The 13,799-nt window shown below is 49.1% G+C and overlaps 2 protein-coding genes across 2 annotated transcripts in view; both read right to left on the bottom strand.

Annotated features, from left to right (window-relative positions):
- Positions 1–7,789, bottom strand: part of LOC105881437 (anoctamin-2) — a 184,354-nt gene extending 176,565 nt beyond the window's left edge. Inside the window, exons 1-5 of the mRNA XM_076007860.1 lie at positions 7,769–7,789; positions 5,988–6,057; positions 2,312–2,413; positions 1,604–1,659; positions 449–490 (exon numbers count right to left, since the gene is read on the bottom strand). Coding sequence (XP_075863975.1) covers positions 449–490; positions 1,604–1,659; positions 2,312–2,413; positions 5,988–6,057; positions 7,769–7,789 — 291 coding nt within the window. The remainder of the gene's footprint in view (positions 1–448; positions 491–1,603; positions 1,660–2,311; positions 2,414–5,987; positions 6,058–7,768) is intronic.
- A 4,214-nt stretch (positions 7,790–12,003) lies between these two features.
- The window catches only part of LOC142873452 (anoctamin-2-like), a 93,185-nt gene continuing 91,389 nt past the window's right edge, over positions 12,004–13,799 (bottom strand). Inside the window, exon 7 of the mRNA XM_076007859.1 lies at positions 12,004–12,147. Coding sequence (XP_075863974.1) covers positions 12,004–12,147 — 144 coding nt within the window. The remainder of the gene's footprint in view (positions 12,148–13,799) is intronic.

Here is a 13,799-nt window from a genome sequence, read left to right as displayed (position 1 = left end):
ACATTTTAAGCAGGATTTTTGAGAGCCAAGGGCATCCCAAGCCCCACCTGTGTTTAACTGTGGCTGCGTGACCCTGGGCAAGGTGCTCTGTGCCTCAGGTTCTGCATCTGTCGGTTAAGGAACGTGGGTGACCAGTGTTTCTCAGTTGGAACGCTCTCATTGGAGGGTGGGGTGGGACTTGTGTGGGCCTGCTGCATAGACAGTGAACATGGTTGGGACAGTCAGCATGCCGGTCCCCCAGGCGCTAAGCGCCAGTAGCAACCACAGGCACAGTCACTGTGCTGACCAGAAGCGGTCCCCACATTTCCAAATGCCTGGGGGTGGTGAAGAGGATTATGGAAAAACTGCTGAAAAATAGAGAAGCGAGTAAATAGAACATCTAGCACACTCCAGCCGGTTCCACACGCTCCGCACCCAGCACACTCGCCGAGGCGCCAGGCGGGCTTACCTTTCTGTCGTTCATGTCGTCCCCTGGACTGTCATATTCTCCCTGTGGGACGAAAGGGATGCTGGGTAAAGCCAATGGAATTACCAAGAACAGATGTCAAATGAGAAAGGATTTTTATTTTCTAGTGTCATCCCTTTCTTTCATTCCCATTCAAGGAAGGCCAACAGCATGGCGCAGTTAGGGGCCGATACGCCACTTTCTAGGGCATCGACACTTGCCACACGAAGGTGCCCCTTCACACGCTTCAGAGGTCGCGGTGTCTCCTTGCGGCCGGCGTGGTGGCACAGCTCGGGCCTGTGACGGGCAGCACACCCCGTGGGAATCACGCCGTGCCGGCCACGCGCACCCTTGTGCAGAACTGGCAGGACTTGTGGCGCAGGTGCCACACAAACGTGGCAGGAAGGAGAAGCGTTCCTGCCAGAGTCCCGTGTGGCACCGCAGCGTGACACACGCTCAAGATGTGACCCCCTCAGATAAGCAGTGAGGCCGTGGAGGCACCTGGTTCAAAGACCAGTTAGGTTCTTCACAAATTGTCCCGAAGAATATTTTTGCATAGTGTCATGGATGTTCCTAACGTTACTTCCAGTCATTCAAAAAACTTTAATTATTGATCATTCTGTTTTCTTTACTTAACCAAACAATTGTATAAGGAATTTTGAGAGATTTCCTTTAAAAATGTTAAAATAAAAAAAATACTCATCTCACACTAATATGTACCTGCATGTTAAGGAGGAATTTCACATCTGCACGGAACTATCATGGTCAAAATCTCTCTCTCAGCCAGCGGAAGGTGTGAAGGTTGTATATTACCCAGGCCTTTGAGCTTCCTCCACCACCTGCCACCCCCAAATCTGCTTCCTCATCACCTGCATGCTGCATCCATACGGTCGCACTTTCCCCAGAAACAAAGGCGGGGGGGTGGGGAGAGCTCAAGTATTAACAAAACCCAGGTCATGTTGCCATCTGGGGAAATCACTGGAGGGACATTTTGAGATGATTGGCAAAAATCGACCTGGGGATTATTGTCAGCAAGGAGTGGTGTTTTAATGTCAGGAGTCACTTCCATCTTGCCCGGCACGTTTTCACCCACTGCACTGACACTGAAAACCATGGTTTGCAACTTACACAGAGCTCGCCAGAGAAAACGGTACTTACATCGTGCAGAGGGTAGGCGGCCTCATAGACATTGTTTGCTATCAGAGAGTTAATGCCTGCAGAAGAAAGAAGATGAAAATGGTGACTCTGGAGCAGGGGTTTTTCAATTTAACTCTTGGTTCTTGATAGACATTAAACCCTCACCCACCTCCCAGCTGAGATCACTGCATCCTCTTCTATATCCTTCCAGGCTAGAACTTTTTGTCAAGCTATATTTCTCAGTATAAGAATAATACTTTTCCACTTCCCGAATGCAAAGTTATATTTTAATATCAGATATGCCCTCCCAAACTTCACGTCCCACCTGGCTTCAAAGGTCCAGGTCTCTCCAGTCCAATAACCCCCCACTGCCACCCCCACCATGGCCACAACTGTCACTTGAGAATCTCTGTGTTCAGTGACAGCATAGGGATGGGCATATGGATGATTTTAATTATGATCAATAAAAGTATGGCCAACAAAAGGGTCCCACCACAGTGTATCTGAACTCACTTCCAGCACCGTCCTGCGCCTTCCCAAGGCAGTGCTGACGGCCTGTCTGTCCCTGCGCAGCCCGGCTGGAGCGCAGCAGCTCGGAGAGGTAGGCAGGACAACAGGACCACAGCTCCCAAATGTGGTCTGGGGAGCCCTGGGAGTCCCCATGACCTCTCCATGGGGTTCATGGGGTCAGCGCTATTTTTACAATATAAGACACTGCTGGCTTTTCACTCTTCTCCCACGAGTGCGCAGCGGGCTCTGCGGCGTGCGCGGCATCGTCCCTGGCGCCATGGCACCTGCGCATGCGCATCCTGGCGCGCACAGTGCCGCAGCCTGCCGGTCAGCGAGAGCCTGCACCTGTGCGCAGTGAGTTCCGCAGGTAGAACATGGCTAGAAGCACACCAAGTAAATAGAAAAGGAAGATGAGGGCTGAAAAGAGAAAGAAGAATGCCCCAAGGAAGCTCAGCAGACTTAAAAGTAGTCTTAGAGTGCACAGCGCTATTTAATGAAAGATGTTCTAGAGATGCCACCAGTGGTGATTCCCAAATATCACCAAGAGAAAGCTCAGTGTGTGGCGAGTGATGAAAAAGATGACATGAAAACGGACACTGCTATTAGGAGAAACAAAAAGAGTCTTCTAGACTGGCATGGGCAGTGCCCAGTATGGATGACCCAGAGGCAAAGGGAGACGCAAAGCCAGGGCAGCGACAGCCGCGCAGGGTTGGCCTGGCAGACTGCAAACCCAGAAAACGCCAGAGGGAACAGGTGCTTGATGAGAATGTGAACCTTCATTTCAGCACCCACCAAATGAAAACTATTTGTTTTCATATTTTAACTTGGACTTTTTTCTTCGATTCAAACCCAACATAATTCCTCAAGTGTGCTTTGGCACTGTGAATAGAATGTTCTCTTTGTTCTCTTTGCTGTGTCAAAGCCACACTGATACTTTTTTGGATGCTGTCCACTGTCCAGGCACTATCAGGCACCAAAATGCTGTCAGGTATCAATGAGGTTGTGATCGCTTATCCTTACGACACCAGAGTCCTTGGCAACCAGAGTCAGTAAAGATAAAACAAATGATACAATGTCATATCAAACGTGAGAGGACTCAGATTTAAAGAAAGCTACTACGTCATTGTGTCATTTAAAAATATCATGATAGTGGATCTTATAAACAGTACTTATTTGGAGTTTTGATTTTGCATAATTCAGAATAAGAGATGTTCTGTATGTAAAAAAAATATTTCTCAGCTTTTACCCTTTCATACATTATAGATCAATTTAGTCACCTAAACAAAAGCCCCTTGGGTACTCCCAATTATTTTTAAAAGTGTTAAAGTACCCTGAGACCAAAAAGTTTAAAAATTATACAAGGGATTTATTTTTTAATTCCAGCAGTGTATGGCACTACTTACATGTAGCAGACCCTGCTAAACAAATGTTAAATGAACAAATGCCTCTGTGCCCCCTAACTTCAGGATACTCACAACAGAGAACCTTCTGCCCAGCATAAAGTCATTGTTATTTACTTGTTTCGTTCTTGGTTTTATTCAGAGACTATAAAGTGGTCTGTTCTGTTCTGTCTGCGTCGGATGGTCTGTCCTGGGTCGCTGGCTTCCAGATGGGAGGGATTATATCTCCCAACTCTTAGTACCAAGGATCCTGCCATATGAGGATCCACATTTAATCACAGAGAGGGAGGAGGCGGGGGCAGTTTCTGGTACACAATGATTTCCCTTGTCTCGCACTTACTTTCTGCCCCAAACCATTCTTTCCAGAGAGACTGTAGACAGTAGTCAGATGAGGAGATAATTGGTTTTGGAGGGAAAGATGTACGATGTCCAAATGCTAAGAAATCTGCATTTGCATGGCTCTGAATAAACGCCGAGGTTGGATAACAAATCTAGACAACATTTACTCATTAAAATTCATGGTTTTCCACCTCCCGTTCCTCCCCAGTGCCCCACCCACATGCTCAGAGACCGCAGAGGATCCCAAACAATCCTCCCCCTCCATCAGCCTCCTCTTCCTCAGACCTCGCCCCATCCGCTGCAGTTCTGGGACGCAGGATGCCAGAAAGCCCTCTCCCTGGGCGCCACGTGGGTGCGAGGCCCCCAGTGGGCTGTGGGGGGCGCTCGGTGAAGTGGACACTCTTCCAGTGAGTTGAAAGCGGAGTGTTTTGGTGCTGCTCTGTCACCAAACGGCCAGTCCCTTCCTGATTTTGAGTTTCCTCCTTGGCATGCACATAGCACATGAGAAATAACTTTGGGGGTTGAGAGGAGCCGAGGGTGGGTAAAGGGAGTGCAGATGGGGGCTTGCCCGGGAGGTTCTATGAGCTGCAGATTTGTCTTACTCACAAGACTACAATTTCACTCTGAGCATCATTAATCAATTCAAGAGCCATAACCACAGCAATGTGAAGCCACCCTACAATAATCAGCAAGAGGCGTCCCAAGTCGGAAGGGGGTTTGGGGGTTAGTTCAAAGCAACAAAAGCGCTGTCGACACGGATGGAGGCTGAAGCATGGCAGGCGGGTAGGGCCCGGCTAGACTGCACCCCAGGAATCACCACACCCAGTCCCTGCTCTCACAGCCCATAGTTGCCACGGCAGCTGCATATACCCTGAAGACAGTCCCCAAAGCACCTTGAAAAAGTCAAACAGGTGTTTCACCTACTTAGCTCTTCTGCTAATTCTCAGCTTGGCTTTGCACAGTAGCTGAGTGTCTAGAAGCATTAAACCAACAACCCAAACTCCTGGTCCTGGCTGCCAGATCTTCAGAAAGATCTCAAATTATTGGGGCTGTAAAGCTATGCATCCTCTCCCCACCTCAAATAAAGCCTCCTGCGTGTGCACAACCTGCCGCACTTCTAGGATGGCGCTTGCTCATTGTTTTCTGTTCCCCAGGGGCCTGTCCGGTACTCCGGTTGGTCCGAGTGACGCCTCTCACTTGTGTCTCCCACTTAGTCGTGGCTGGGAACACAAAGGGATAATAGTCCTGGAGTCCCCGGCCCTGTGGCTACAGTTCCCTCAGTTTCTCTTCTTGTTAATCACAGGCACTCCCCTCCCTCCTACTCCCTGGGCACCCTATGCTGGTGAAGACATTTACACCCTGGTTGATTAGTCTGCCTCCTAGACAGGAGGCCCAGGCACAAGGTCCTCTGCCTTGGAGCAAAGATTCAGAAATGAAATCTGAGTCATCCCGATTCAGATATCCAGAGCCTTCAAATGCTGTAATTGAGTGTTTCTCTGTCGCCAGTGGCTCTCTCTTACTTTTCAGATGGTGGCTCGGGAGGGATCCGCAGTGGCTGGGGGAGGAGGAGAGAGTGCAGGAGAGGAGGAACGGGGGAGGCAGCTGCAACGGGACTACTCTTCCACAACTGTGCCGACAACGGGGACCGTGTTGGCCTCTTGGTTCACCCACAGACTTCAGAAACCAAGATTCTACCCCCAAACAAGCATGGAAATCAGTTTGAAAGAAGAAGAAAATAATCAAACGTTTTTTAAAGAGTCCCTGCTTTGAAAATTGAAATTCTGATTTTTTTCTTTCTTTTCAGCAAAAATGGGCTAATTGGTTCCATCATGCACCATCCATCTGGCCATAATGGCAAAGCTTTCTTCTTTGGGTTTACAACTATATTCTTTCCTCTCTGCTCTAGACCCAGGGAGAGAGACCCAACCTTTTGTCCTATTACTCCTGGAATGTGGGCCAGGGAGGAAGAGAAAGCACCAAGGACGTTTTCCTTTCCCCGTTGCCCTAAAGAGAAGCAGTGTCTCAATCCGATGGCGTATAGCCCCGAGCAGCCCTCACTGACTCCGGTCTCCATGCCCATCTCTCCTTCAAATCACCAGGGACTTCCTGTTGCTTAGAACAATAAGCCCCAATGGGAAAGGCTCGTGCTTCCTCACTGCCCAGCAAGGACCACACCTCTGTGCAGCCTGACGCAACCAGGCCTAGCAGCGTGGTCCCTCTGGGTCCCTAGGGGACAGGACAGGGGTCAGGGCCAAGAAACATGACCAGGGCAGGCTCAGACTCCGGCACTGGTGCCTGAAAACACACACGCGTCATACAAAGCCTGAGGCCTAGCACTGGGCTTCAGAGATATCCCTGGTTTCCTGGACACAAAGAAACAACCAGAAACAACCCAAGCATGAGAGTTTATGGTCTGCCTCCCAAAGAGAGCCTCATTAAATCTGCAAGTACTGCCGGGTGACAGGGACGACAGCGCTATTCCCTCCAGGGCAAACTCAAAGGAAACTTTTATCAACTGGGACAGGTACTTAGAGGAATGGTGCTATGCTCCTAAAAACCCATTTGGTTTTGATTCCCCCCAGAACAGGGCCCAGTCCGCCCGGCATTGCGCTTTCATCCTTGCACTCCAGCCGGACGTAAATCTAAAACAGAGCCCCCAGACGGTGCATTTAACAGAGACTATATTTACCCATCACCAAATTGTCTTGACGTGTGCTTAATTACTTAAATGCCTTTAATCCCAAGCCTTTTCTTCTAACAAAATATAAACCAGTTCAGCTGGATGAATGATAAACCAGATGTTTACAACACACAACATGGTCTGGCTTCGGTCAAAATAATTAAGACGTCGTCTCCTGAGTGGGGAGGGGAGATGCCCAAAGCATACATTTGTTTAAATGCTCTGACACCAAAATGGCCATGACAATGTCGCTCCATCAATCTGTAATTTTCTGTCCCTGAAACAGCAATAATAACTTCCATATGAAGGGGCAAGAAAGGTGTTTGTCCTCCTCTAGTATGGTCAAGGAGGCTTGAGTTTCTTTCCACAGTGAAGTGCACTTTAAATCACTCGGGCGGAGTGAACTTCCAGGGCCCTGACGGCTGACCTTAGGAAACATGACATGATTAGGAGGCAACACGGCTGAACCAAGTTTACGGTCACTCACAGGCTTGCACCACCATGCACAACCCAAACTCGAGAGTATTTTCAGTCTCTGAACATTGTGGACAGTAGTTCCTAGTCCCCTACGTCCAGGGGTAAATGGGAGGAAACAGCTGAGTTGTCCCTCCTGAAGTTTACAGAAGAATCCTAAAAAGTTAGAAGTTAGACCGTCACCAAATGCCAGTCCACCTGCACTTTTTCAAGGTCAGATCTTCTTGCTTTGTCTTTTTATACTAATTTTAAATACCCTCAAAAGAAGGAGGGAGAGAGGGAGAAAAGGAAGGAGGGAGGGAGGCAAGGAGGGAGGAAGGAAGGAAAAGCTACTGGCTAGGCATTAAAAGGGACTGAATGCTGAATGTCCATATAACAATGTTAGAAAAATAACAAAAATTCGGCCTTTCACAGATAGACATGGTTATCCTTGGGTACTTCGAAACACCAGTGGGCAAACCCCCAGGGGCAGGGCACTCTGCACTACTCTTTACCTTTCCAAGTGTAAGTAGATGGAAAGGCCCACCCTGTCTTTATTTTTATCACAATCTTTTTCTGTAGCTCACTTCAGAGTTGCTAAGAATGACTTGGGTAGCTTGTTAGAAATGCAGATCCAGGACCCTGTCCCTGCAGAGTCTGATCCAGCACATCCGGCGTGGGAGCCAGGCAAGCGCACCAGGTGATTCTGGGGCCAACAGAGGACAACCACACCTGAGCAGAGTTGCCCGTGGTCATGAGCAAAGGATTGATTTAGGGACACAAACTTCTTCCGACCATCCTCACCAAGTGCTCTGCATCCTCCATGCTGTCGTCTTCCTGTTCACTGCGACTGTCCACTCCCATACTCTCTGAGGTCCACGGACGTCCTGCAGCCCCAGTCCAGGCCATAGCCCTGGTACCTGCTCTCTGAGAACCTTAGGAAAGCTCATCCCCTTCCTGGGCCTCGTTGGCTCATATGGAAAGGAAACCACGTGGCTCCTTTGAGTCACAGAGTCTGGGAAACGTTAGAGCTGGAAAGGATCTTCAGGAGCATTTAGAGGCCCCATTTGTTTTATGGGGGGAGAAACAGGCCCAGAGAGGGAGCACGACTTGACCCAGGTTTTACAACGTGTTCATCCCAGAGCTGCAACTGGCACCCCCGTCTCCAGCCTCACCAGGTGTTGCCTATCCTCCATCTTCCCCTTCCAGATGTGCTCTCTACCCTCCTCTTCGGACACGAACAGGCTCCCGTGCTCTCAGCCTCCCCCACATCCAGCAATATTTAGACCCCTGGCCTCCAGCCTAAACGGTCACTTGCACGAGGCTACTTCCTCCACCCAATTCTGTCCTCCCGTGTTCCAGCGGCCTCTCCCTGTCCTTGCAGGTCTCGGATGGGAAGAGCTCTACTCTTGTCAACTCCAGGTCACTACACCACCCGGCAGCCCCCAGCTCCCTGCCGACCCCTTTGTGAACAATCTGTCTCTGTTTATAAGCCTGCCTTGAATTGCCCTAATTTGAGTGTGCCATTTGCTCCTGCCTGCTAGGACCCTAACTGACCCTCTGGAATTGCTGCCATCATGTCTTCTGTGTTCCCTGCTTCCCTTGCATGTACCTGTCTTCCTAGACAGACACGCAGCTCACTCCCTCTTCTCAACTGTGACCTCAGCAGGAGGCCTTTTCTGACTGCCCTACTACTAGCCTCTCCTTGCTATACTTTTTTCCTTCTGACACTTATCCCTACCTGACACACTCTCCATTTTACTTATTTCTTGGTTTATTTTCTGCCTTTTGTCACTAGGACATAAGCCCCGTGTTACGGGGCAGGGATTTGTGTTGGTTTGATTCCCTGCTCTATTCCCCAGTTCTAGAATGTGAACCGCACATGGTAGGTGCTCAGGAAATAGTTGTTGAATGAATGAATGGCTGTTACATTGGGAAGAGCTCAGCTTCGACCTCTCTGGGAAACCTTTCCCAACAACTTCATCCATTTATGAATTGATTGATTTAAAAGCAATGAAAAAGAGCCACAAAACCTAGGTTATAAATCTGGTTATAAATGGAAAGTTCTCACTGTGGGCGTGTCAGTTCATCTCTCTGCTGTGAAATCCGTGACTACATGTTGAAGCTACTTTGAATTCTAGTGCAAAGGATCAAATGAGATAATGTGTATGAAAGCATTTTGAAAAGCATACAACTATAGACATGCAAAGGGTCCTTATTGTTTGGGTCACAGTAACACCTTATTTGTAGAGGGACCTCTTGTCTGGTAATCTCAGCTCTCACAACAGAAAACTTGAAAGAGAGAAAAAATATCTAGACCACCAGAACCCGCGACCTGCTAAAGTAGACCTCGTAACAGCCGCTCCTCAATGCACCGCGCCTCATCCACGGCAGAACCCTCGGACCCGCCTTCAATGCATCGTCTCGCTCTCCTCACCCAGAACTCCAGCGAGCTTGTTTTCCTGTCTCCCAAACTGCAGAGCAAAACTGAAAGAGTGAAACTCAGGGAGGGAGGTTACCAGGGTCAAAAACTCAAGGAATCAGAGCGGCACGGGGAAAGCAATCCTAATAATATTTTGACAATCCTTGAGAGAACATGAAAAACCTTGTGTTCGTAATAATGAGCTTGAGACATCCAGAAAAAAATTTACACATACATCTACATGGAGAGCATAGGTAGATACGTTCTATATAAGCAAGCAGGGGACTGTGTGATAGAGTTTAGAAAGATACCTACACAAAAAGCAGTGGCTGCAGACGGCCAGAGCCACCCCACTGACCGTATTCCCCTTTCACTTTGGGTCAAAGTTAAATTTGCAGCTCAACTGTGGAAACTAGAGGACCGTCTGGTTTGGATATTTGTATTCTATTTTTCCCTCCTCGTTTTGACATTCTATTTTAATTTTTGTTTTTCCTGGTTCTTATTTTTTTAATTTATTATTTATATTACACTGTTTTATTGTTTTTCTTGTAAGCCACCTCAGAAGTTTTGTAGAGCAAGGCAGGAATACAAATAAATCAATACATACCACTTGTACGTAGGTTAATGTTTTTGCAAAAGTAGGCATTCAATAAAAATGTATTGTCTACAAAGAAAAAGTGATAATACTAGATAAACAGGCATATTTCTAGACTGCTATTATCTGTATTATCTTTCCAATTTTCTAATTTTCGAATTGGGTGCAATGAGAAAGGGAACAAAGCTTTCTAAGTTGGTCACAAAAGTCATGACCACATAGAATAGGTGGTTCTTAGGGTTATGAAGGATCAATGAAAAGACCTGTAACTCTACGTATGATCCTGTCCTCCCTTTTTCTCCTCTTTTTAGGAAGCAGCGATCCTCTGGGGGAACCTCAGCCAATTCTAGCCATTTGCACTCCCCTCCGCCCCTTATAAATCCAGGGAAAGGGCAATAAAATCTAAATTTACCCAGTGGCTCCAAGGTCTGCATTATCTGGAGGCCTCGCAGAGTTAGCACATTCCTGTTTCTTTTTGATCTTCCAAATAAGATGGGTGCGTTGGCCAAAGAGCTTAAGGGGTAACTGATTTTCATGGGCTGACGTGAAACCACGAGAAAACTGGCCTTTGGGGTTCTCCTCTGCGGAGAAGCCGAGAAGTGCAGCTACGTGTCCCTTGCTACAAAGCTAGAAAGTCCCCAGCAGCTACAACGCATGTCACGGACGCCCAGAGTCAGGTACTCACTGGCGAGGCTGCGGGGCCAACAGAGTTTAAAGGCTCAGCCTAACCCTGCTTCTAGTTGGTAGCGTCCCGAAGGTAGTGGAAATAGGATTGGATCAGAGTAGCCACGTTCTGGACCCAGTCCTGACACTTCCGAGTCAATATGTGACCCTGCACAAGTCGCTTGCTCTCTTTATAACTGGATATGGTCATCCCTGACATACCTAAAGTCCCTGGGGGCTATGAAATGAGTATTAGATAATTTATATCAACACTTACAAGTGTTCGTGGACATGAATTGCCCCTCCTCTGCGTTCCCACTGCACTAGGGGAGGGGAGGGGAGGGGAGGGGAGGGGAGGGGAGGGGAGGGGAGGGGAGGGGAGGGGAGGGGATCTACTCTGCTATAGTAGAGCACCCACGCATCACCTCAAATCATCTTTCACAGGCCTGTCTGCCTGGCTAAACTAAGACCCCTCAAGGGTAGAAATTAGGCTCAATTCATCTTGCCGTCCCTCAGTTTCCCTAACAGCATTTGACACACAGCAGGCACTCAATATATGTTTTTTGAAGTCAAAAAGGAAAGAAAAATTTCTGAACTGTTCAACAACAAAATCCCAGTGATATTTGACTTCGAGACATCACCAAAAAAAAAAAAAAAAAAATCCTCAGATCCTCACAGGGAAAAACCTTTTGATGAAAAAACAAAAATCAAAACAACACAAAACCTTCACTGTTAAAGCAACCTGGAGATTGTCCCCCAAAATAAACTTTAGTTTTTAAGGACATGCCACTTTACAAAACAAACTAATAGCTGCCTACTTAATCTTTACAAAAACTCTGCAAGATAGATATTATTATCCCCATTTTACATGAAAGGAAAGTGAGATGCAGAGACGTGAAGCCATTTGTCACAGACACTCGTGGTCAGGACCTCACTGGCAACTGCCGTGGGCGAGCAGCCTGGGCATTTCTACAGTATTCTCTGAACCAATCCCCTGGGTAGAACGTGCAGGGCAGGCAGCTGGGTGCACTGGGGCATCAAACACGATGCGGCCCCGCATGGAGAGGACTCCCTGTCTTGGGAGCCTAAGCCTTGGGCACAGGTAGTAGGCAATGACGACACTGAGTTTGACAGGAGCTCCAAGGAGAGGGAGTCAAGGGAGAACCGGGGGGACAGTGACGTTTGATCTGGGGATGGCACACGTGAGACGGGGGAAGGATCCAGGCAGGGCATGTGGGCAAAGGGAACGGTGTGAGCAAAAACGGAGAGGACGGCGGTCACAGGCACAGGAAAAGCAGTCGGAGAGCATGAGAGAGGAGAGAGAAGTGGACACACTGATGCTGAGGTCCTGGTGCACATCTAAGTGGTGGCGTCCGTCCAGCAGTTGGGGACGCTGGGCTGGAATCGAGAATATCGGGAATGAAAACAGACGGTTGCCAGTCGTCTGTACGGAGGGATGGAGAGCACGAAGGCCCAGGGGACTGGGAGAAGATAACCCCCAAACTGTGGAAGAAGGAAGAAGAGTCGCAGGGAAGGTGGTCCAGGACCTGGAAACGGAGGACAGCCATCTAGCAGAGCGACAGCACCTCCCTGATGTCAGCCGCCAGGAGACAGAGAGTCAGGAAGGAGGGCGGGAAGGATGTAGAAGTGAAGGAAGAGGAACACCGAGGAAAGGGCTGCTGAAATGTGGGAAGTAAGAAGTCACTCGTGACACTGGAGGGAGCAATTCTGGTCAAAGTGGGGAGAGTGTGAGACAGCGAAAATCAGATTAATGGAATTGAGAAGTGGGGTGGGCAAGAAGTGAGGATAAACTCAAGAAATTTGATGAAGGCTCGGAGAAAATAAAAACACATACTAAAATCTCCTGACTCCTTGGAGAGGGCTGCGTCTGCGGGGCGGACTGAGCTGGGGCGAGACGCCCTGGCCTGTCCGTGCCCCGCAGGCCCACGCTCCAGACAAGAAACACAGCACGGACGATTCGGGCTTTGAAACTTGGAGTGTTCACTCTGGGAGGCCGAGGCGGGCGGATTGCTCGAGGTCAGGAGTTCAAAACCAGCCTGAGCAAGAGCGAGACCCCATCTCTCCTATAAATAGGAAGAAATTAATTGGCCAACTAATATATATAGAAAAAATTAGCCAGGCATGGTGGCGCATGCCTGTAGTCCCAGCTACTTGGGAGGCTGAGGCAGGAGGATCTCTTGAGCCCAGGAATGTGAGGTTGCTGTGAGCTAAGCTGACACCAGGCACTCACTCTAGCCTAGACAACAAAGCGAGACTCTGTCTCAGAAAAAGAACAAACACTTGGAGTGTTGTCTGGAACTTTGCGGCAAGATGAGCACATCAAAGCAAAGGTAAGCGTAGCCGGTGCCCCGGGAGGGCTGGGCACTACCCTACCAGACCGCCCTGCCACGCGGCCTGCCCCGACTGTGCCCTCGCTGGGAGGCGCCCGTGAGCCCCCCAATCAGTGCCAGTTCCTCTCGAGTATCCACGACTGTCGCCGTCCCCTTCGTTATTATTCCTCGGCCTGGCTGCCTCCCCGTCCACTAGACTTGACTCGACACCTCTCTGGACTCTTTTCAACTCAAACTGCCGCAGGAGCCAGAGACCTGGCGTCACGGAGTGTGCTCTGAAGGTGGCTCTCCCAAAGGCTTCAAAAGCCGCTTTGCGATGGCAGCACCTCGGGAACGAGAGTCCGACCCAGCAGAGCGGACCCTGTGCCGAGAGGGGCTCGTGGCCTGCGCTTGGACACATTTCTCCAAGCAGCAGCCTCGCGGGGTTCTGAGCACAGCGCCTGCTCTCACCTCCGCCACACGCGTGTCTTCTACGCAGTGCGCCAGTGTCCGGCCTGCCCGCCTCGCTCCGCAAACTGCCACGGGCCGAGCCCCTGCTTGAAAGACAGTGACCCTCCTACTGAAGAAAGAAACCACAAGGCAAAGAGATTCGGCCAGAGATGGTGATAAGAGCTGAACTTAAGAGAGGTACATTCAGACGCTAACATCGCTTGCTGTGTGGCCTTAGACAAGTCATCCACCCTCTCTGGGGGTCCGTTTCTTCACGTGGGAGGATGGACTAAAGGAAGTCTAACATGCTTTTCTTCTTAAAAAAAAAAGATAATAAAACCTTGCACGTTTTCAGTGATTATTAAAAACTACTGG

Source organism: Microcebus murinus, chromosome 10 (genome assembly GCF_040939455.1).
Source record: "Microcebus murinus isolate Inina chromosome 10, M.murinus_Inina_mat1.0, whole genome shotgun sequence".
NCBI lineage: Eukaryota > Metazoa > Chordata > Mammalia > Primates > Cheirogaleidae > Microcebus > Microcebus murinus.
This window is presented reverse-complemented; position numbering and strand designations above follow the sequence as displayed.